The sequence below is a fragment of the Beta vulgaris genome, chromosome 6, assembly GCF_026745355.1.
Source record: "Beta vulgaris subsp. vulgaris cultivar EL10 chromosome 6, EL10.2, whole genome shotgun sequence".
In the NCBI taxonomy this organism is placed as follows: domain Eukaryota; kingdom Viridiplantae; phylum Streptophyta; class Magnoliopsida; order Caryophyllales; family Amaranthaceae; genus Beta; species Beta vulgaris.
In genome coordinates, this window is record NC_079207.1 from 6,210,461 (window position 1) to 6,232,868 (window position 22,408).

At 36.8% G+C, this 22,408-nt stretch overlaps 5 protein-coding genes across 5 annotated transcripts; 4 read left to right on the forward strand and 1 right to left on the reverse strand.

Moving 5' to 3' along the window:
* Positions 1-2,505: 2,505 nt before the first annotated feature.
* LOC104895250 (hypothetical protein) lies at positions 2,506-2,880 on the reverse strand. Its single transcript, XM_010681708.4, has one exon. The coding sequence runs from the start codon at positions 2,878-2,880 to the stop codon at positions 2,671-2,673; it is 210 nt and encodes a 69-aa protein (XP_010680010.1). The 3' UTR covers positions 2,506-2,670.
* Positions 2,881-3,192: 312 nt separating this feature from the next.
* Positions 3,193-5,527, forward strand: LOC104895252 (uncharacterized). Its single transcript, XM_010681709.4, has one exon. The coding sequence runs from the start codon at positions 5,127-5,129 to the stop codon at positions 5,340-5,342; it is 216 nt and encodes a 71-aa protein (XP_010680011.1). The 5' UTR covers positions 3,193-5,126; the 3' UTR covers positions 5,343-5,527.
* Positions 5,528-13,026: 7,499 nt separating this feature from the next.
* Positions 13,027-17,462, forward strand: LOC130591731 (wall-associated receptor kinase-like 8). Its single transcript, XM_057395538.1, has 3 exons — positions 13,027-14,042; positions 16,616-17,278; positions 17,368-17,462. Exons 1-3 carry the CDS (start codon positions 13,112-13,114, stop codon positions 17,460-17,462), a joined length of 1,689 nt encoding a protein of 562 aa, XP_057251521.1. The 5' UTR covers positions 13,027-13,111.
* A 920-nt stretch (positions 17,463-18,382) lies between these two features.
* On the forward strand, positions 18,383-19,443 carry LOC125498903 (wall-associated receptor kinase 2-like). The gene has a single exon (XM_048647227.2). It carries the CDS (start codon positions 18,496-18,498, stop codon positions 19,441-19,443), a length of 948 nt encoding a protein of 315 aa, XP_048503184.2. The 5' UTR covers positions 18,383-18,495.
* Positions 19,444-19,969: 526 nt separating this feature from the next.
* On the forward strand, positions 19,970-22,323 carry LOC104895325 (wall-associated receptor kinase 17; the record flags this gene model as incomplete). Its single annotated transcript, XM_019249852.3, has 2 exons — positions 19,970-20,231; positions 20,978-22,323. Coding segments are annotated over 2 exons (1,467 nt in total), but the record flags the coding sequence as incomplete, so codon positions are not given.
* Between the last annotated feature and the right edge of the window lie 85 nt (positions 22,324-22,408).

Sequence of the window (22,408 nt, forward strand, 5' to 3'; positions counted from 1 at the left end):
AAATAGGATGAGGCACCATGTGGGATACAGGATCCCTAATTCATTCTAAATTACGCAACTTTGTGTATTCGTTAACTAGGATGCAGTATCATTTTCCTTATTTTCCCTTACAAAAGAAGAAGAAAGGATAAGATGAGTATGGGATTAGATTTAAAGTCCACGTGACATTTAAAGTTTACCACCTACTCCACTAACTCAATAAACAAGAAAAATGGCAAAAGAAGGTGGAACAATTAATGAAAGGCCCAGAAGATGCAGGCTGAAAAATACTAGCAGAGCGGCGAGCCAGCGACCACCACAATCAACGGGCGAGCCAAAAGTACCATTTAACTTGCCCTTACCCTCGTGAACAAGATAGCAGCTTAACCTTTGTATTACCAGATCTAAGGGAGTGATTACCAAGGCCAGCAGCAAATGATCAGACAGATAGGGGAGGGGTCTGCATATGAATCAACATGTACATATTACAATAGAACAGTAATTATCATAGATGTTAGGTATACTGGTCACAGTGGACTACAATGATAAAAAGATAAGAGTGAGAGACGGAACTAACATAAGATAAAGTTGTTCTTCTTGTTGAAGAACTCCACCAATCCCTCTTACCAGGTAGCAGCAGATGATCAGACAGATGGGGAACGGGTCTGCATATGAACCAACATATGGATCCTGAATGAATTAGCTCCAAGGCAAGCAGCAGATGATCAGACAGACGGGGAAGGGGTCTGCATATGAATCAGCATATACATATTACAATATAACAGTAAATATCGTAGATGTTAGGTGTACTGGTCATGGGGGACTACAATGATAAAATGATGAGAAGAACGAGAGACAGAACCAACATAAGATAAAGTCGTTCTTCTTGTTGAAGAATTCTACCGATTCCTCTTACCAGGTAGCTGCAACTGTGGTCCTGGTGATAATACTATGCTTAATACAAATGCCACCACCACGACCAGCGATAGTCCCCAAAGTGCCATTTGCTTTTTAAGTTTATATTTCTCAAGAACCAGTAGTTTGGTGGTTCCTTTTTTTTTGGAGAAATGAATGATACATAGATATATTGGTCAATGGAAATATGGAATTACATTGGTTCAACTTCAGCAATTTCAGCCTTTTATTTTATCTTTGTGTATTGTGTGTTTCCTCTCTAAGGATTTGACTTGATTACTTTTATGTGTTAAGTGGTTGCGGTTTGACCTCTTCAACTTCAGTGCAATGCCTGTAAAGATATTTTCTTCTGAGTTGTTTTTTTGCTCTTTCTTACTTAAGACTCTGAATTTGGAATCTTCATGATGAAATCGCCATAAGTTTGGAATACATCTAAATTCTGATACTCCCTCTGTTGAGAAAGGTTTTCACACCTCAATGGCTTTAGGAGAGTGAAGTGGTGGCTGGTGGGCCTTTTTTTAGTTAAGCAGAAAAGGTAGATGTGATTAGAGTCTCGAGCATTGCTTCTTGAAACGAGAGAGAAAAAGTAAATGCGATCAGAGATAGTGAGTTATTTTTTTTAGAGGATAGAGAAAGTAGATGTGATTGGAGATAGTCGGTAATTTTAATTGAAGAGCAAAAGGGTAATGGTCTTCTTATTCTTAGATTAGAAATGTGTTAACGAATTGGTAGAACTCAAAAGAAAAGTGCGCAAACATCTTTGAAATGTAAGAAGTTTATACTAATTATTGCAAATTATCTCACATCGGTGTTTACAAATACTAAATAGCTACCACACACGGTGATTGCTATAGTAACACTTCCTCTATGACCTAATTTCACTTCAAAAAAATTCTTTATCGTATCCATTATGGGTGGAATATGACCATTATTGCCTTTTGTTGTCACCTAAACCTTATGAGTTTTGGTATGATGGAATGCATGAGAATCAGAGGGTGAGATGAGAAGCGGGATTTTTTTTCCAGGTGAAACCGGCATAATATTAAAACTTAAACATAGTTTTGCTAGAGAGCCTACAACAATCTGATAAATGTTACTATAGTATTGTTATTACCTGGTTTGGTATGTAGAACGTCCATCTCTCGTTTCCCAATCCCAAGACTTCATTGTTTCCAAACCAACACCCCATTGGAGTTGTATCGTGGGCTAGATCCGATCATTTATTTTGGGGTGAAGGTGGTGTTACTCTAACAAAAGAGTCTGAAGTAGTTGAGTTTCTAATTCATTCTAGATTGATTATGCCTCCATTGCTACACTAATGTTTGATGCACATACTTAAGCTGCTATACAAATATGGTTGCATAACATATGCTAATGAATTAGCTTGGATGCTATTTGTTAACACAAACTTCATGTAATAGCTAGATTTTGATTTAGATCTGATGGATTTTGCATCCTTCTACAGAGTGCAAATATTTTTGTTCTTCTGTACAATTGTGATTTACTAGCTCTTACATTCTTAAGGAATGGGGTTGGGGTTGAGCAATAATAGCTGTATAATTTATGCTTTTCAGCAACTATGAGATTGTTACTGGTATAGCTGCTCAGAAGTAGAAGAGAAAAGTTCATATTATCAAATCGGAAGTTTTACATTACATGATATAGGAGTGTCATCAAACTCCTCTAAAACAATGGATAACAGACCAATAAAACCAATCAAAACAAAATCAACATAGGGGCTGGCAGAACATGAAATTCTCAGCAGAGGAGCCAGAATTAGTTGGTGTAAATATGGACACCAACGGCGATTAGGAAAATTGTAATGAGGCAGAAATAGATGACTGTGTGGACTAGTATCGACATTCCGCTAGTCTGCAGGTTTCCGAATTCCACCACTCTGTTCTTTCCAGGTAGCTGAAACAGCAGTCCGGGTGTCAACAGAATAAACAGAACCAACGCCATCACTACCGGCCCCCAATCCGCCATTTCCCTTTGTGTCTCTGTCTGGCTTGCTGTTAGCCCTGCTTTTCTGTGATAGTTTCTAGTGATGTTTTATTGATGGTGATTGGTGTGATACTTTGGAGATAAACAGGGCCTGCTTTATATACAGCATAATTTCTGGATTAGGAGATAGTAACTAGTGAGATAGAGAGAGGAAGACAGACAAGTACAGCTTAATGTTCAGACAAAAGAGGAGGTGACCCAATTGTGGAAGGAAACATCACGAGGTCGAAAACTTGATTGGGACATGGTTGATTCTATGCTTACTTGATGGTTGGATGACCTCATGTGAAGGTTTAAACGTTCAGATATTGCCTTTGTCTGAAGTTAGCGTTTTTAAGAAATACAGTCAGGTCATTATCTAGAGCATCTTCATGCTTTTCTTTCTGTAACTGTGAGGACTGGTGTTTTCCTTCTTTTTTTCCATTTAGGCTCCGTTTGATAGGGCGTAAAACGTTTTTTCGGAAAACAGTTTTCCTCTATTTTCAATTTTACATTGTTTGGTTGACAAAAGAGTATAAAACCATTTTTCCTTGGTAAAATTACTCCCAATGATGGAAAACCATTTTCCTTTCAAGATGAAGGGAAAACTATTTTCCTTATCTCTCTTGTACACTCGTTTCACTACCTCCTTAATTTTCCTTTCATTTTCTTTCATTTTTCTTACATCAAACCAAACAACGAAAAACAAATTTTAGAATTGTGTTTTCCATTGTAAATTGTTTTCCATGAAAATCATTTTACACTGAAAATATTTTACACACTGCCAAACGGAGCCTTAATGTCCATTATGTTTTCTCATGCTGGGGTCCTTGGTTGAGAAGAAAGCAGGCTTTTTACTTCTAATTTTTTATATTCACAATTAGTTGCTGATTTTCATTTTTTATATGTTTATTGTTCCTGTGACTTTTATTTACCAACATTCATGTTGTGATTATTGAACATGTGGATTAATGTAAAGGCCATGCTCAAGTTATTGTTCGCATGACATGGAAATTTTCTCTTATATTCCATGCATCATGTGTGCAAGATGATATTGCTTGCTGATGGGTAGGATAAAGTACTCAAATGAAAGCTAAATTATCTAGTGCACATGCCACAATGGAAGTAAATGAGGTCACTATCTGATACTATATGAATATGTTCTTTTTTGGGGGGGATTCTTCTAGTTTCATGTACGCCTAAAATATTGCTAATGTGTTTGAAGTTGTAACTTGTACCCCTCTTTGACACGAAGGACAAATAAAATTTTATTACTTTCATATATGGTAGTAAAAGAAAAGGTCATGTCGAAAAATCTGATGCCACGTGAATTAGTCAATGACCTCCTACTTGTTCAAGCTCGTGTAACATTATTGTCGTTAACTTATAGATTTAGATATCTAGCCTTTTCTATGTGTAGTGAGCTTGCATAAGGCCCCTAATTTGTATGAGCAAGAACATATTACTTGTAGGACGGCACCAATCAAAGTAATAATAAAAAGGAAATTACTTGAGATGAAGAACATACATGAAAGAAATTGTGTCATTTCTAGGTTCTATTATTTCCCCTTGAGATTATTATACTTTCCCACCTTTCACAAAGTGTCAAAGTGTGTATGATTCTATGCTCAATTCTCATAAGTAGCACATAAAATGTGAAAGGATCTTTGCTGTATCTAATCATATATACCTTTATTAATCTTCTGAGACAAAATAGCTTTTCATTAATCAGCTAAGTACCCAACTAAGAAAACAGGAGAAAACAATTCAAAAGAAAAAGAGAAAAGCTTCACCCACATCTTCCAAGTCTAAACTCCATAACTTTACACATTGCATGCTGCTTTTTTCGTCGATGAAAAACTAAAGCAAAGCAAAGCACCCAAAAAGAAAAGAGAACACAGACAATAAGACCATAATATGTTAAGTATATTTGTGAAGTGTAAATTGAAAAAGCAGTTGCTTGATCCCAGTAAAGCAAATCCACTATAAGTGTTTTAAAACATCTATACCTTTCCTGATCCCTTCCCTCCTTAACTTTTTAATTAACCCCACTCTCTTCTTTGCCTCTCTTTTTCTTAATTCGTAAGCTTGTCTTCCTTCCTTTCACTCTGATCCTTCTTCACCAAGAAAATCCCCCTCATTTGCTCTACTTATTCCCGCGAAATTCTTTACTTCTCCTTGCACTTTCCGGAGAACTCAGAGCGCGACAAGTGCTTCTCCGATTTAAACATTTCATAACATTGAGAAAGATGATGGTAGATTGGGGACCGGTAGTGGTGGCAGTGGCGTTATTTATACTGTTGTCGCCAGGGCTTCTTTTTCAACTGCCTGCAAGAACAAGGATAGTGGAGTTTGGAAATATGTACACCAGTGGTATCTCTATTTTGATTCATGCTGTTATTTATTTTTGTATCCTGGTTATCTTGACTATTGCCATAGGCATACACATACGTACTGGTCAATAATACTTGAGATAAAAGCTCCTGGAAGTTTAATTATCAGCGGGCAACAGCTTTGAGTTTCTTTCTTTTTTGTATTCTTGTCTCTTTTTCTCTCTTACCCAACTGTTATTTCCTCTTTTTCAGCTACTTGATACAGAGTTGTAAAGTTTTCTGCATCTAATGAGAATAGTGAAACATGGTTCTGAACTCTTGCTTGTTGTTATATAACTATGTTTACGTCTGGTTGCTTTGCTTATAGGAGTGCATTGACACATGTTTGGCACCAATTTGCTGCATCATTAGTTCTTGGTATGACTAAGATCTATGACAATCAAAATCTATAATCAAAAGTGTTATTCTTGGAATAAAAACTTTTATATTTTTTGAGTTTAGAAATGAGAATGGGTTACTAGATAGCTGGAATTTAGCTGAAACAGTAGTCCGGGTGTCAACAGAACTGCTAGGAATTTGGTTTTTTTAGAACTTGAATTTCCAACTTTTACGGCCCGTTTGGTAGTCGTTAATAAATTGTTGTAATGTGAATGAATTTTAAGTGTAATTTTATTAGGGAAGCACCCTTAAAATCTCCATGGGGAGGTATTTTTTCTCCATGGGCAAGCAATCTCACCCCTAAACTTGTGTTTTTGTCTCCAAGGGGAAGCAATTTTATTACCACTCATTACCACCCTACAAGGTGGTATTGGATGAGAAATCAAGAAGGAAAGTGGACACTTTAGGATAAATTAGCATTACCATGGTAATGGACAATGATATTTTTCACAAATTTACACACAAGTTCATTCCCATTACCACCATTTATTACCAACTACCAAACGGGCCGTTAGAGTTTGCGCTTGACGATGGAGTGATTTGGGTGTAATTGTGAACACACGATTGAAGGAGGACAAAGAGAGAAAGGGAGAGCCAACGAGGAAGAGAGGTTCTGAAGAGGATTGTTTGCCGGAAGGTGTGGCCGAAGAGTGGAAGTCGCTAGGTGGTGGTGCAAAGTAGGAGGTCGAGAAAGAGGAAGGAAGGTTTTGGGTGGGTGGTGAGGTGGTTAAAGTGAAAGGTGATGGAAGTATGGTGGTGGTGGTAAATTTGGTGGGTGAATTAACTTTTGGTTTAAGGGACTGTTAACGGATGGTTGACATCAGGGGCAAATGGATGTATTACCAGAAAATTGAAAATGCGTATTTGGTGAAATTTTGAAAACTGCGAGGGTAATTGGTAATTAGAAAACTTGGGTAATTGGTGAAATCTCCAAAAATATAATTATCTGCTGCGTAGTCCGGACCTAAATTATAGTTTTTCTTAATTAGTGAAAACTATTGTTATAATAAGGATTTATTTGAATTTAAACATCTTATATAAAATTTAGTTTTTTAAAATAACCACCTCATATGTTCATTTTTTTTTTTTAAATAACCATATTATATGACCAAAATCCTTTTATATACCTATTAGTAGACAGATTTTATCGGGGAATCATACTCAAGAAGGGTTTAAGAATGATTCTATCACCTCCACCTTTATTCACTAGAATGTATAAAAGTTTTAACCCTTCTTTAAAATCGATATTTTGGACGAAATCTGTCAATTGGTATGTACTCAAAGATATTTAAGTAATATCAGGTTGTTATTTTTTAAAAAAATACAACTTATAAGGTGGTTATCTTGAATATCTACACAAATATATAAAAGGCATGTGTGACAATGTATACACGTCACGTGTCACCTCTGTTACTCCACTAGAATTGTCTAATGTGTACAGAAGTCATGTCGATTAACAAAAGTAAAATTAGTTTGCAACAAGATTTGAACCCGTAACCTTTTGCTATTATAACATGACGCAATTACCATCTCAATCAACTTTTAATCATGCTTTAAGTGTCTATAATAAAAACTTAAATTACCATCTAGAAAAAAAGATATAATACAATAAGAAGCCATCTGAGAATCAACCTTATTGACAAAATTAAACTTGGAGGCCATCACTTGACATTATGAAAAAAGAAATCCTAGCTTACTTATAGTACTACAGAAGTGGAAATAAGGATGTGTAAATCAATAAACATTAAAAAAAAATCTAAAAATCTATTTAGCATGGTAACTCTCATGAAGATCATGTTTCCTGATTCCAAAACTCGAGAGGATAAAATTTCCTTCAAAGACCAGCGAGTTTCTTGCATCAATGATCATCAGTCACAAAATGATATTTTTCCAACTAAAAATCTCTTAGCTAACTCTATAGTCTATACCCTATTATATACATCTTTTGTTGGTAATAAATAAAACTACAACATATTTTTATGCAACAGTAGTTAATTAATCTTAAATATTGAGTTTCATGAGAAATGAACAAATGAGGTGTTCAGAGGTTTTTCGAGGCAACACAAATGGTGCCAAGATCCCGCGCAAACTTACAATTCACATCGGCTTTCTTAAGAACGTTTCGGGAGAAAATATGACCAGGTCCGGAGAAATCCAAACATGTCCCAAAAACAGCTAAAATTGAAGGTTATAATACACGTTTTCGGAATATCCCGGGGTTTGAGCTCCGAACGCCATATGATGCCTCGTAGGGAGACGGGGAGGTCATTGGAAAGTATTTATGTGCCTTGGAAGCAATATGCGAATGCCTTTACGTTTATTTCGAGGCAAATTTGGGTTACACGAGAAATGAACAAATGGCTTAGAGGCTTTTCGAGGCAACACAAATGGTGTCATGTACCCCGTGCAACGTTGCAAGTCACGTCGGCCTTCTTAGGAACGTTTCGGGCGAAAATATGACCAGGTCCGAAAATGTCCCAAAATAGCCAAAATTGAAGGTTATAATACACGTTTTCGGACTTTCTCGGCATCCGAGCTCTGAACGCCACAGATTCCTTCTAGGGACATGGTAGGTCATTGGAAAGGAGTCATGTGGCTTGGAAAGAATATGTGGATGTCTTTACGTTCATCTTGAGGCAATTTAGGTTTCACGAGAAATGAACAAATAGGGTGTTAGAGGCTTTTCGAGGCAATGCAAATTGTGCCAAGGACCCGCACAACGTTACAAGTCACCTCGGCACTCCTAGGAATCTTTTGGGAGAAATATGACCAGGCCCGGAGAAGTAAAAAAAATGTCTCAAAAACAGCCAAAATTGAAGGTTATAATACACGCTTTCGGACTTTTCCAGGCTCGAGCTTCGAACATCAGGGATACCTCCTAGGGATATGGGAGGTCATTGGAAAGGAGTCATGTGGCTTGAAACCAATATATATATGGAATTCTTTACGTTCATTGCGAGGTAATTTTGGGTTTCACGAGAAATGAATAAATGGGGTGTTCAGAGGCTTTTCGAAACAACACAAATGGTGCCAAGCGCCCGCGCAACATTACAAGTCACATGCATTGACTTTCCTAGGAATGTTTCAGGAGAATATATGACCAGGCCCGGAGAAGTCCAAAAATGTCCCAAAAATCATCCAAAATTAAAGGTTATAAGTAGTAAAAAACTAAAGGTGACCCAATCAAATTAAAATTTAGTCGAACTAATACTACCTCTGTTCTTTTTCTATTACAACAATGTGTTTGAACAAGATTTTTAAGAATTTGGAACAAATGAGTAGTTTAGCATAAATATAACTTTTTAATTAACTAGAATAGGAGAGAAATCATCCTTAAGGCAAAGTGAGTAATTAATGATGGTTTTAATAAAATAAAGTAATACAAAAATTGAAATTGTTGCAATAGATGTGAAACTACCCAAAATAGTAATTATTGTAGTATAAAAAGAACGGAGGAAGTATATTGTAACCTCGTCTCATATACGAATCTATAATATGTAAACTTTTGTGTATTATAGGAGCTTTAGTGATTTACCATTTAATACTACCATACATCATCTATTCTAAAATCAGTAAGATGGTGATGTAGACTGTGGAATTAAATAAAGCAAAGAGATAGAAACAAAAAAATTTGTGACCTATGTGCAGATTGAGTCAGTCATATAAAAGACCATCTAATTTTTATTTAAAATTAGGCATTTTTTTTTTGGTAAAATGAAGGGGACTCACTTGAGGGGGATATGAGAAATTACTCAAATGAGTCCTATGAGTTGATCCCGATATATACCTCACGAATAAACAGATGGGAAGCGACACCACTACTCCACCACCTCAAGTCCTCAACCTTAATTAGGCAACAGTGAATAGTTAAAGCTATATCGATTAACAAAAGTAAAAATGACTTGCAACAAGATTTGAACCCGTGACCTCATGCTATTATAACATGACACAATTACCATCTCAACCAACTTTTAATCATGCTTTAAGTGTCAACATTATTATATTTGTATCTTTTAAATGTTGAGTTTTCCTTAATATATTTTAGTGGGAATGGAAAAAAATTTCATATCAAGTTCGGAAATACAATACCAACCTAGGGCAAACGCCCGGGGCCAAATACTAGTTGTGATTTTGAAAGGTGGTAAAAATCAAAATTTAGAAAATTTGAGAAAAAAAATAATAAAAGTTTTAATTCTTAACAAACCTAGCTAAATTGCACATATATATATATATATATGTAATTAGGATAACATAATTACATTAAATCAAAAATATTAATAGTTGTAATTCTAATTGTGCGTCCTGTTTTCCATCTAGAAACGCCATTGCACTTTTCATGTTCTGAATGCACCAAACACCAAAAAATATGAACTTTCAGTCAAAAAAGTAACAATTCATGATAAACATGAAATATTGGAACCTGAAGTATTGTTAAGTTTAGGTCAATTTCTCTTCCTCCCTTCTCATTCATCACTTCAATATATATATATATAACCTATTAAGGATAACAACCTATCCCTCATTCTATCTTTTACAATCTTATCTTTTATATTCCTAACACCCTCCCTCAAGTCGGAGCGTGCAAATCACGAACGCCCAACTTAGACAATAAAAATTCAAACTGAGTCCTACCAAGTGCTTTGGTAAAAATGTCTGCCAACTGATACTTCGTAGGAACATAGGACGGACTCACAAGACCATCAGTCACAGCATCGCGAACAAAATGGCAATCTGCCTCAATGTGTTTAGTACGTTCATGAAACACCGGATTCTTGGCAATATATAAGGCAGATTGACTATCACAATATAATCGCATCCCTGCAGGATGTTGAACTCCAAGATCACCTAGTAGTTGTGATGAGTGAGATTTATCTCACTCTTAGGGTAGTTTTTTAGGCCATTTTATATGTTTTATGTTGCATTTTAGTTTATCTCCTCTCTAATTTCACCTCTTTATCTATGTAATTCTCTCTTAGTATGTGTATGTGTATTTGCATCCCCTCCCCCATTTTTCTATTTGATCTTTGGTGTGTAGGAGTTCAAGCTCCTATAAGTTTAGAGGGGAACAAAGAAAGGGAAGCAAAGAGGAAGAAGCTCGCCCGGGAAGCTGAAACACCGCCCGAGCAAAGACGCCCGTCCGAGCTCGAGAGGGCTCGCCCGAGCTGGGCGCCCGCCGGGCTATGTGGTAGCCCGCCCGGGCTCATTAGCCCCAAAACTTTCTGCCTCCTCTGTGAAAAATGGCGCACGTCCGAGAAGGTAGCCCGGGCCTGACTACCCTGCACCGCCCGGGCTCTCTGTGGTCGCCCGCCCGGGCCCTGTCTCGCCCGCCCGGGCGCCTGGCCGTTGGGTTATTTTTCGAGTTTCTTTTGTTTTACGACGGCGGTAATTGAGAGAGGTATAAATACTTCTCTCCCCCTTTTTAGAAGGGGAGCCAGATTTTTAGAACCCTAATCTTGTTTATTAGTGGAGGAGAGAGAAAACTTGGCTCAAGAGGTGTAATTTGGAGATTGGAAATCAATGAAAAAGTGACAATTTCTTTGAACTTTCTTGTTTCCTTATAATCCTCTCAATCCTTTCTTTCTTTCTCATTATTTTTATGCATTTCTACTTTGTTAGCTTCATATTTTCATAGTTTAACCTTCATGTTTAATTATTAATATAGATTAGACTCTTCTTTTCCTCATTGTTTCTTCTTGTTTATTTATTAGATTGTTTTAAATTATTGATTTTTGTTGAGTTTTTACTATTTCTAGATTGGTGATTTATTGCTATTTTCTCCATGATTAGAATGTCTAGTAGTGTAATGGATAGTGAGTAGTTAATCAACTAGGATTGGGAGTATCCCAATCATTGTTTCCATCCTATTTGCATGAGTAGAGTTTATTGGGTTGGTTATGCTTGAGATTTGTGTAATTTCAATTTTTGGTGTCGATTGGTGACTAAGTTGATGTGAGCTCCATCACCTTTTGATCCTTTGTTGCCCATTTAAAGGTTTACTTTTATGTGGATGACCTTCATGATTGATTGATTTATTGTTGCACTCACTTGTTAATTGGTATAAACTTGGGTTTGGCTTCATTCCTAACTTGGCCTAGTTAGGTGATAACGCCTCGAAACATAGGTTTTGTTGCCATAATTAGGACTTTAAACTCCCTAACAACGATTTTAGAGGTGTTTAGGTCTGCTTATTCCCTTTGCATATTCCCAATACATGTCAACCCTCTTATCTTTATTTGTTTTTTTGGATGTGAATTTGTGATTGTGACGATTTCCCATTCCTAGTGTTTTTCCTAATTTGATTCCAATAGTATTAAACACTTAGTTCAACACAAACTTGACCATTTCTTCGATTTAGCTTACTCTTAGCGATTCTATCTTAGTGAGACCCTCCGATCCTTGTGGTTCGACCCTTGCTTACCACTTAAGTAGTTTAGGTGGATAGTTAGGTTATTATTTGACATTAGGAAAATTAGTAACGACCTAGTTCTTCCTCTATCAAGTTGCTTCAACCACTTTAATTCACACACAATAGCAGCCATCGAACGATATTCTGCCTCTGCAGACGATCGAGAAACTGTAGGCTGCTTCTTAGTTTTCCAGGAAATTGGGGAATATCCCAACAGTACAAACCACCACTCAGTGATCTCCGAGTAATAGGACAACTGGCCCAATCCGAATCACACCATCCCTCAAGGCGGAGATCACTATCAGAACGAAATAATATGCCTTGGCCTGAATTTTTCTTCAAATAACGAACCACTCCCTCATTCTATCTTTTACAATCTTATCTTTTATATTCCTAACAAGTATATATGTGCAATATACACTGAGATAACTCTTATTTTACTAAATTAGACCATCATTCGAAAATTATTGCATTTCACTATAGTTCCATTTTTCTTTCTTTTAGGTTGAGGTGAAGAAGAAAAATTATAATGACGTCCAATCATACAGATGAACTCTCAAGTGGAGAAAATAAATTACTTGAAATAACGGTGAATTATTAAAAGAACATTAATGAAATCAATATTCATGAATCATGCAGCATACTAATACCAACAAAAGTCAACTCCAATCATTAGTATAATTATCCATGACCTTATAAAACCAAATAGTCCCACTATGTTTTATATTTATATCAAAGATATATATCTTGGCCTATTGATTAAGATTGAGGTGCGTGCTGTGCATGATATGTCACAGGTTTAAATCGTTTGAATCCTCATCTCTTTCTTTATACTGCCTTCGTAGCTCATATGGATTAAAAAACTATGTTTTATGTTTATGCATCATTTAACCGCGTATATTACGCCAACTTAATTTGAAAGTCCCAACTCTTAACTCTAAACCATAGACATCGTCAACTAATTACTTCAATATCTCCTGTTGTTTGAGGTGATTTAAAAGTACTTAATTGCTTTGTTAGAGTAATCTAGGCATAAGCCATAAACAAACATCAAAAAATGCTAAAAATGAAAGTTTTTCCCTCTTTTCTCCCATGGCTTTGGTTGACTATTGTGGCCACGTTTTCAATCACAACACTAGCCACCACCTCCATTACAAGGCCCGGTTGCGAAAGCAGGTGCGGAAACATCAACATTCCCTACCCATTTGGCATCGGCTTAGACGGAGCCTGTTCCCTTGATAATCCCTATATCATAGATTGCAGAGCTTCCTTTGAACCCCCAAAACCATTCTTAGTAAGCAATAACAATAACCTGGAGATCATAGACATATCAATTACCGGCCAGATGCGAATTAGGAACTTTTTGGCTACAAGATGTTACGAGCAAGGGGAGGTGGTAGCCTCGCAATCCAACACAACAGCCGTAATAAATCTCAACCCCTTACCATTAGTGTTTTCAGACACTGCAAACAAGTTCACCGTCATTGGTTGTGACGATCTCGCTGTGACCGCAGATGGTGAAGGTCATGTGAGTGGCTGTATTGCTACGTGTACCACCCTTGTGGATGTGCTTAACTATGATAATTCGTGTTCCGGAATTGGTTGCTGCCAAACCGCCATCCCAAAGGGACTAACAATAATTGCGACAGCATTAAACAGCTTAAATAACCACACCAATGTGTCCGACTTTAATTCATGTAGCGCTGCTTTTTTAGCCGAGGAAAGCAAGTTCACCTTCAACGCTGCTGACATTGCTAACCAAACAGCATTGGTAGATAGGACAATGGACAGTGTTCCGGTGGTGCTCGATTGGTTTGTTGGTGCTAATGAGACGTGTCATCAAGCTCAGCAGAGGCCATCCAGGTCCGGTTATGCTTGCCAGGATAATACCAACTGCACGGACTTCGATGGTGGTTCCACATCAGGGTATCGTTGCAATTGTCTTCCTGGCTATCAGGGTAATCCATATCTTAGTCCTGGATGTACAGGTCAGTCTTTCCAGCATATATTAAAACATGTTATTGGCTAAAATTATGAAAGTTTACACATAAATTTTAGTCACTATTTTCAGAAGTAACATAGTCAGCTCAGTCTTATAAATATGAAGAAATTGTCTGATCATACCATAACAAAAGGACATTGTTGGTTAGAAAGTATCAAATTCGAGAACCATATATTAGCCTCATAAATATTATATGGGTGAAGAAGACACAGGGAAACTTGGCATTAATTTTTATGACACTATATCTTTAACTTTTCCATCATGTTGATGTTAATTAAGCTAGCAATGTAGCAAAGTCAGTCATCTATCTGTCATCATCACGTTGTCCATTTCGACTACTAAAATCATAGACCAATAATCGATAAACTGATACTTGAAAAGAGACTATTTAATTTTAACATGTCGTTGTTGCTTAAGCAGGAGCATGAATACCTATTCTTCTATAATCTTATAATATTTCCCAGATTTTTTTCCTCCTTGCGCCTATGACCTTGACCTATGTGCTTTAACAGGATTTTGTCATTCTCGTATTAGTCCTTCTCAAGTAATACTCCAGTGACCGAGTCCACGTTCTTCATCAGTCTCCTCGTATAGATGGATATATAATTCTTCTGGTACATTTGAATTAAACAATTAACTAGAACACCAAAATCAACCAAAATATCGCTAATCCAAGAAGATATATGTATGGACCTAAATGCAAATAAATACTCCAAAATTACCTGAAAAAGCACCCATAGTGGGAATAGATGGTCAATCTTTTTTATGGTTACGCGAGTAGATGATCTTTTCATAATGGTTCATAGTATTAGCATCCCATTTCGTTATTTCGTATATATGGTACTAAGTGGTGGTAATGATAATGATTCATACGGTATAGAAATTGTTATGTCAATATCCATTAATTGCAATGTTTATCCATCTTCAAATTTGTGACTTTAGCCATTACCACTTTAGAGGTACGTCGTTTTTAAGTAGGAAATACTTTTTTTTTTCAAAGAAAAGTACATATTTGAAGATGAGATTACATTATGGATTTGTTGATCATTATGAGGAGGGGTTGATCATTATGGATTTGTTGGATATAATATTAATAGTAATGTATGGATATAACATTTAAGAATAGCTCTTGATCTCTCTGGTTGACCTGGTCATGATGGTTGGGCACAAAAAAATATTGAGGGTGACTCACATCGTGCTAAAATGTCTTTAACCTCAACTTTCAAGCTTATTAATTCCAGGGACTTGATTAAAGAATTACTTCAGTCTCAATCATACAATTTCCGTCTGTTGAACTATTATTAAGTGGTTATTAATTATTTATAAGTAATAGTTCATCATATATCTCTAGGTTGACATTGCCCATAAGCTATAGCCAAAAACTCTACCAAAAAGTTTCTGAGATGCGAACTCTTTGCTCATGGCTATGGCTGACTATGTTGGCCATGCTTTTAGTCACCAGTGTCTCTGAATACCTCCACCTCGAAACCCGGTTGCCCCACTAGGTGTGGAAACGTAAATGTACGTAAATGGTGCCATTTACTCACGAACCAGTACTACCTCCATTCTTTTTCTATTACAACGATGTGTTTGGACACAATTTTTTATGGATTTGGAACAAATGAGTAATTTAGCATAAAAGTAACTCTTTAATTAACTTGAGTAGGAGATAAATCATCCTTAGAAAATAAAAGCAATTTTATAAGACAAGGTGAGTTATTAATTATAGTTTTAATAAGATAAAGTAAGGGCAATATTGTCAATTAAAATTGTTTTTTATACCAAAATTTTAATTGTTGCAATAGATGCGAAACTACCCAAAATAGTAATTATTATAATATAAAAAGAATGGAGGAAGTATATTGTAACCTCGTCTCATGTACGAATCTATAATATGTAAACTTTTGTGTATTATATGAGCTTTAGTGCTTTACTATTTAATACTATGATACATCATCTATTTTAAAATAAGTAAGATGTTGATGGAGACTGTGGAATTAAAGAAAGCAAAGAGACAGAAACAAAAAAAACTTGACCTATGTGCAAATTGAGTCGGTCATATAAGAGACCATCTAATTTTAATTTAAAATTAGGCTATTTTTTTGTAAGATGAACGGGATTTACTTGAGGGGGGGATTTTTGTAAGACTGTAGGAAGGGGTATTTGAAAGTCCCAACTCTTAACTCTAAACCATAGACATCGTCAACTAATTACTTCAATGAGGTGATTTAAAAGTACTTAATTGCTTTGTTAGAGTGATCTAGGCATAAGCCATAAACAACCATCAACAAATGCCACAGATGATAGTTTTTCCCTCTTTTCTCCCATGGCTTTGGCTGACTATTGTGGCCATATATTCAATCACAACACTAGCAACCACCTCCATTACAAAGCCCGGTTGCGAAAGCAGGTGCGGAAACATCAACATTCCCTACCCATTTGGCATCGGCTTAGACGGAGCGTGTTCCCTTGATAAGCCCTATATCATAGATTGCAAAGCTTCCTTTGAACCCCCAAAACCATTCTTAGTAAGTAATGATAATAACCTGGAGATCATAGATATATCAATTACCGGCCAGATGCGAATTAGGAACATATTGGCTACAAGATGCTACCAGCAAGGGGAGGTGGTAGCCTCGAAATCCAACACAGCAGCGCTAATAGATCTCAACCCCTTGCCATTAGTGTTTTCAGACACTGCAAATAAGTTCACCGTAATTGGTTGTGACGATCTGGCTGTCACCGGAGATAATGAAAGTCATATAAGTGGCTGTATTGCTACGTGTACCACCCTTGAGGATGTGCATGACTATAATAATTCGTGTTCCGGAATTGGTTGCTGCCAAACTGCCATCCCGAAGGGACTAACCATAATCGCGACAGCATTAACTAGCTTAAATAACCACACCAATGTGTCCGACTTTAATCTATGTAGCGCTGCTTTCTTAGCCGAGGAAAGCAAGTTCACCTTCAACGCTGCTGACCTTGCTAACCAAACTGCATTGGTAGATAGGACAATGGACAGTGTTCCGGTGGTGCTCGAATGGTTTGTTGGTGTTAATGAGACATGCCATCAAGCTCGGCAGACATCATCCAGGTCCGGTTATGCTTGCCAGGATAATACCAACTGCACGGACTTTGATGGCGGTTCCATATCAGGGTACCGTTGCGATTGTCTCCCGGGCTATCAGGGTAATCCATATCTTAGTCCTGGATGCACAGGTCAGTCTTTCCAGCATATATTAAAACCTATGTATTGGCTAATATTACAGAAGTTAACACATAGAACTTCAGTCACTACTTTAATTCAGAGGCTACATTGTCAGCTCAATCTTATGAATATGAAGAAATTGTCTCATACCATAAGCAAAGGACACTGTTATTGGTTAGAAAGTATCAAACTTGAGAACCACTACTCCACTAGCCTCTTAAAATATTATAAGGGTGAATAAGACACAATAAATTTTCCATCATGTTGGTGTTAAGCTTGCAATGCAGCAAGGTCAGTCATCTGTCATCATCACGTCCGTTTCAGCTACCAAAATCATAGACCATTAACGTTAAACTGATACTTGAAAACGGACTAAGTGATAACTATATAACCAATGAAGGAACTCCAAAGTCCAAACCTACATGTCATAGGTGCTTATTCATGAGGCTCCAATCAGTAGTATATTATTGTAAATTACTCTAACGGTGACTTAACATTCGTTACTAAAAAGGGTATTTGGTGCAGTATAGTTCTGAAAACTCAGGGGTATATGGTGAATATCTAAAATATTAAGGGTATATGATGAATTTTACGATTTGTCGGAGGTATTTGGTGAAAAAATTGAAAAAAATATTATGTCCTTGTCCATCGTAATATTTTTCCATCCCCTAACTTATGATTTTCTAAAATATCACTATCATCATCCACTATCATATTAGAGGTGGTCTATAAGTGGGAGTGGAGATTTTCAAATTTCTAAAGAAAATTACAATTTTTGAAGATGCCATTTTATTACTATGGTGATGGTCACTAATAAGGAGATTTTCCTTATTTTAGTATCAAAATATCAAATGCGAATTAACTTTGACACACATGGAGGGTTGACCATCATGGATTTGTAGCATGAATATGGACTATGGTCATATGGATTATGGATATATTGAGATACTCTCTCCCTGTGGAATAGTTCTTCATCTCTGGTGATGACATGATCATGATGGTTGACCGCAAAAAATATTGGAATGACCCGCATACATGCATCGTGCTAAAAAGTCTTTAGTCTCAACTCTCAAGCTTATGCCAGACTTTATTAAATAATTACTTCAATCTCAATCATACATTCTGTCAGTTAAGTTGTATTAGTGGTTAGTAATTATATGGGATAGTACTTCATCTCTCTGTGTTGACGACATTGGCCACAAGCTAAAGCCAAAAGCTCTACCAAAAAATGTCTCTTCCCTCATGGCTCTGGTTTACTATGTTGTCCATGCTTTCAGTCATCACCACTGTGTCCGCCTCCTCTATTGCGAAACCCGGTTGCCTAGATAAGTGTGGAGACGTAACAATTCCGTACCCATTTGGCATCGGCCTAGACGGAGCTTGTTCCTTAAATCAGCCATATAACATAAATTGCAACACTTCCTATGAACCGCCAAAACCCTTCATAGGCAGGACTAACTTGGAAATCATGGACATCTCCGATAGTGGCGAGATGCGAATAGTCAATTTTATGGCCACCAGATGCTACCAAGGAGGTCAGGTTGTGGAATCTAGTCAATCTACGATTGCAGCACACATAAGTGTCAACACTTTGCCACTTGTGTTTTCTGACACAGCAAATAAGTTCACTGTCATTGGTTGTGATGATCTAGCTTTGGTCGGAGATACTGATGGACATACCAGTGGTTGCATTGCAACATGTACCAGCTTAGAGGATGTGATTAAGTATAATGGTTCGTGTTCGGGGATTGGTTGCTGCCAAACAGCCATCCCAAAGGGCGTCAAATTATTCTTGACATCACTAGAAAGTTTACACAACCATACCAATGTGTCTGACTTTAATACGTGTGGCGCTGCTTTCTTAGCTGAGGAAAACAAGTTCACGTTCAATGTTGCTGACCTTTCTAACCACTCCGCGTTTATTGATAGAACGATTGCCAGTGTTCCGGTGGTGCTCGATTGGTTTGTTGGTGTTAATCAGACCTGTCACCAAGCTCAACAGACGCAGTCCACGTCTGGTTATGCTTGCCAGGAGAATACCAATTGCACCAATATTGATGCTGGCTCTGAATCAGGGTACCGTTGTAGTTGTCTTCCTGGTTATCAGGGTAATTCTTATCTTAGTCCTGGATGTACAGGTCAGTCTTTCTCGCTTATTCATTCCCCAACATGTTAACATGCAGGGGCAACTAAGGCCAAGTGCAGGGTGAACAATTGCACAGGACCCCAAATATGAGGGCCCAGTTCTATTAGTTGTTCGCTCAAAGTAAATAAAAAAAATTAATTCTAATTTCATGTAATTTTTCCAATTTATCAAGTGTAACATTGGATGCGAATTTAAAAAAGGTTAATGTTAACTAACGTTTTGCTTAGTCACTTTCTATTCTCCAAAAGAAACCCATTAATTACTCTTTCTTCTCTTCCTCTTCACTAAAAATTTTCAATTCTTATAATTTCATTGAACACAGGATCCTAAATTATACGAGACGACCCTGTACATGTCGTGGGTGAGACTTGACTACTACAGTTACCCAAAAGAAAAGAGTTAGAAACTGCATCTAAAAGAAAAAGTCTTACTAATCTTGCAATTAATAAATCACGAAGAGATTATTGTGTTACATCATACTCTGTAATAATGATCTAATAATTAAAGACTCCAAATCAATAGTAAAGCGATTTCTTGATTTCATATATTTAATTTTTCATCAACTGTGCAATATAATTGTGCTTTTGACAGCTTTCTTTTTCTCAATAAGTACTATTGCGAGATCATCTCTCAGATTATATGTCCTCTTGCAGATGTTGATGAGTGTACTGGGCCAAACAACCCTTGCTCTCATATATGTAGCAACACCCCTGGCAGTTACAAATGCTCTTGCCCTAAAGGATATCGTGGTGATGGTCTGAAGAATGGCACCCATTGTTCTACTGATCGTTCAGAGTTTGTAACAAGGTTCAGTTTAGGTATAATCCCCTGAAAATTCTTGTATCATTTACATAGATGGATTACAGGATTAGCCGTTTTTCTTTACTTTCTTAATACGGTTGAACAATTAAGGGCCCGTTCGATATTACTGTGGTTTTCTGTTTTTTGGTTTTTTGATTTTCAAAGTCATATGATATATGTCCTATAATGAATAAAAATTAGTCAAATTTATTGGGAACATGATGATTTTGAAAACTGACAACTAAAAAGTGAAAACCACTTTTTATGATTTCTTTCTGGTTTTTAGTTTTCAAAAAATCTGAAAACTGAAAACAAAAAACGATAACAAACGGGCCCTAAGCTTTGAGTTAATTTTTTTTTTTTGGCATGTTTACTACTATAATTTTCCTATCCTAAACATGACTTTTGACTTGTTTCGGAGGAAAAGATCAACTAGTTGTCTAGCAGGTATAGTTTAGGGCGTTTGCGTCCTCCGTTTCCCATAGTTGGCTCATTATCTGTTTTCAGAGTCAAAAGTTCAACAATAAATTTTCATTGTTTGACATGGGATTTTTGTTAGTACATGATGAAATTAAAGATATTATTGATTGTCAATGGTGTGTCTCAGAGATTGTGGAGAAGTATTATATGGACAATTGTTGAATAAGCTACGAAACCTCTGTCAGACTGTCGTACTTGAGTTATCACTATAGGGTGTTATCTAGCTCTGAAACATAAATTATAAACGAAAGTTCACCAAATTTGCCAAAAAATGCTTGTGTAGGTATGAGCTTTGGATTCTTGTTGTTGGTAATTGTGGTGAGTTGGATATATTTCATCATCAAAAAAAGGAAACTTATGAAAATACGGGGGAAATTCTTTGAGCAGAATGGAGGAATACTAATGACACAACAACTTTCTCCAAATGGAGGAACTATGGAGTCATCGAAATTATTTTCTGCTGCTGAATTAAAAGCCGCAACAAATAATTATCGTGAAGATCGTATTCTAGGGAAAGGTGGTTATGGTACAGTATACAAGGGTCTTTTAAAGGACGGTCGTGAAGTTGCAATCAAGAAATCTAAAGTGGCTGATCAAACTCAGGTTGAGCAATTCATTAATGAAGTAGTTATTTTGACGCAAATCAATCATCGAAATGTGGTGAAACTTCTAGGATGTTGTCTTGAAACTGAGGTTCCTTTGCTCGTATATGAAGTTATCTCAAATGGTACTCTCTACGAACATATCCATAGATATAAAGGTATGACATCTTGGCTTACTTGGGCAAATTGCGTAAGGCTTGCCACGGAGGCTGCTGATGCACTTTCATATCTCCATTCAGCCGCATCAATACCAATAATTCATAGAGATGTTAAATCCACCAACATACTACTAGACGAAGCTTATACTGCCAAAATAGCTGATTTTGGTGCCTCAAGGTTAGTACCGATTGATCAAACACAAGTGACAACATTAGTTCAAGGTACGTTGGGATATCTGGATCCAGAGTACTTCCATACAAGCCAGTTGACAGAGAAAAGTGATGTTTATAGCTTCGGAGTTGTCCTTGCAGAGCTTTTAACCAAAGAAATACCTCTTTCCTCACAAAGAAAAATGGAAGAGAGAAACTTGGCAACATACTTTGTCTTGTCGATGAAAGAAGATCGCCTAATGGAAATCCTTGATCCTCAGCTAGTGAGGGAAGCTAGTGAAGTGCAGCTAGCTACAATGGCCAATCTTGTAAGGAAATGCCTAAATGTTCGAGGCGAAGATAGGCCTACCATGAAGGAAGTGGCTCTTGAATTAGAGGGATTAAAGAAGCAAAGCAGGCATCCTTGGGGCGAGCAAAACTACGAGGAGACAACTGGTTTAATGGGGCAACATGATCTGTACCCGGTGTCTTCAAATGGTAATCCAAGTACTGGGGAATTTTCTGGACAATACTCGGTGCAAATGGATATAATTACTGAAATGAATCGCCCTCGTTGATACTTCTAGCATGCAATTCTTCTTTCCAAAGTAAAAAGAAAAAAATTACTAGAAACCACCTTCGAACTAATTTGTTTCTTGTTGATATTTGTTGCTGATCTTTCATTTTATTGTTGTCGAAGTCTTATGATTTGCCCTCTCTAGTTTGTTATTACGAAGAAAGTATTTGCATCTATCTCAATTAGATTGATTTCACTTCCTCTTCCTATTCGTACTAACAAGTTAG

Coding starts and splice junctions, on each gene's coding strand:
- LOC104895252 (XM_010681709.4), top strand. CDS start 5,127: ATGATGGTAGATTGGGGACCGGTAGTGGTGGCAGTGGCGTTATTTATA.
- LOC125498903 (XM_048647227.2), top strand. CDS start 18,496: ATGTCTCTTCCCTCATGGCTCTGGTTTACTATGTTGTCCATGCTTTCA.
- LOC130591731 (XM_057395538.1), top strand. CDS start 13,112: ATGCTAAAAATGAAAGTTTTTCCCTCTTTTCTCCCATGGCTTTGGTTG. Junction 14,043..16,615: donor TCTTAGTCCTGGATGTACAG/GTCAGTCTTTCC, acceptor TGGAGATCATAG/ATATATCAATTACCGGCCAG. Junction 17,279..17,367: donor TCTTAGTCCTGGATGCACAG/GTCAGTCTTTCC, acceptor ACTTTAATTCAG/AGGCTACATTGTCAGCTCAA.
- LOC104895250 (XM_010681708.4), bottom strand. CDS start 2,880: ATGGCGGATTGGGGGCCGGTAGTGATGGCGTTGGTTCTGTTTATTCTG.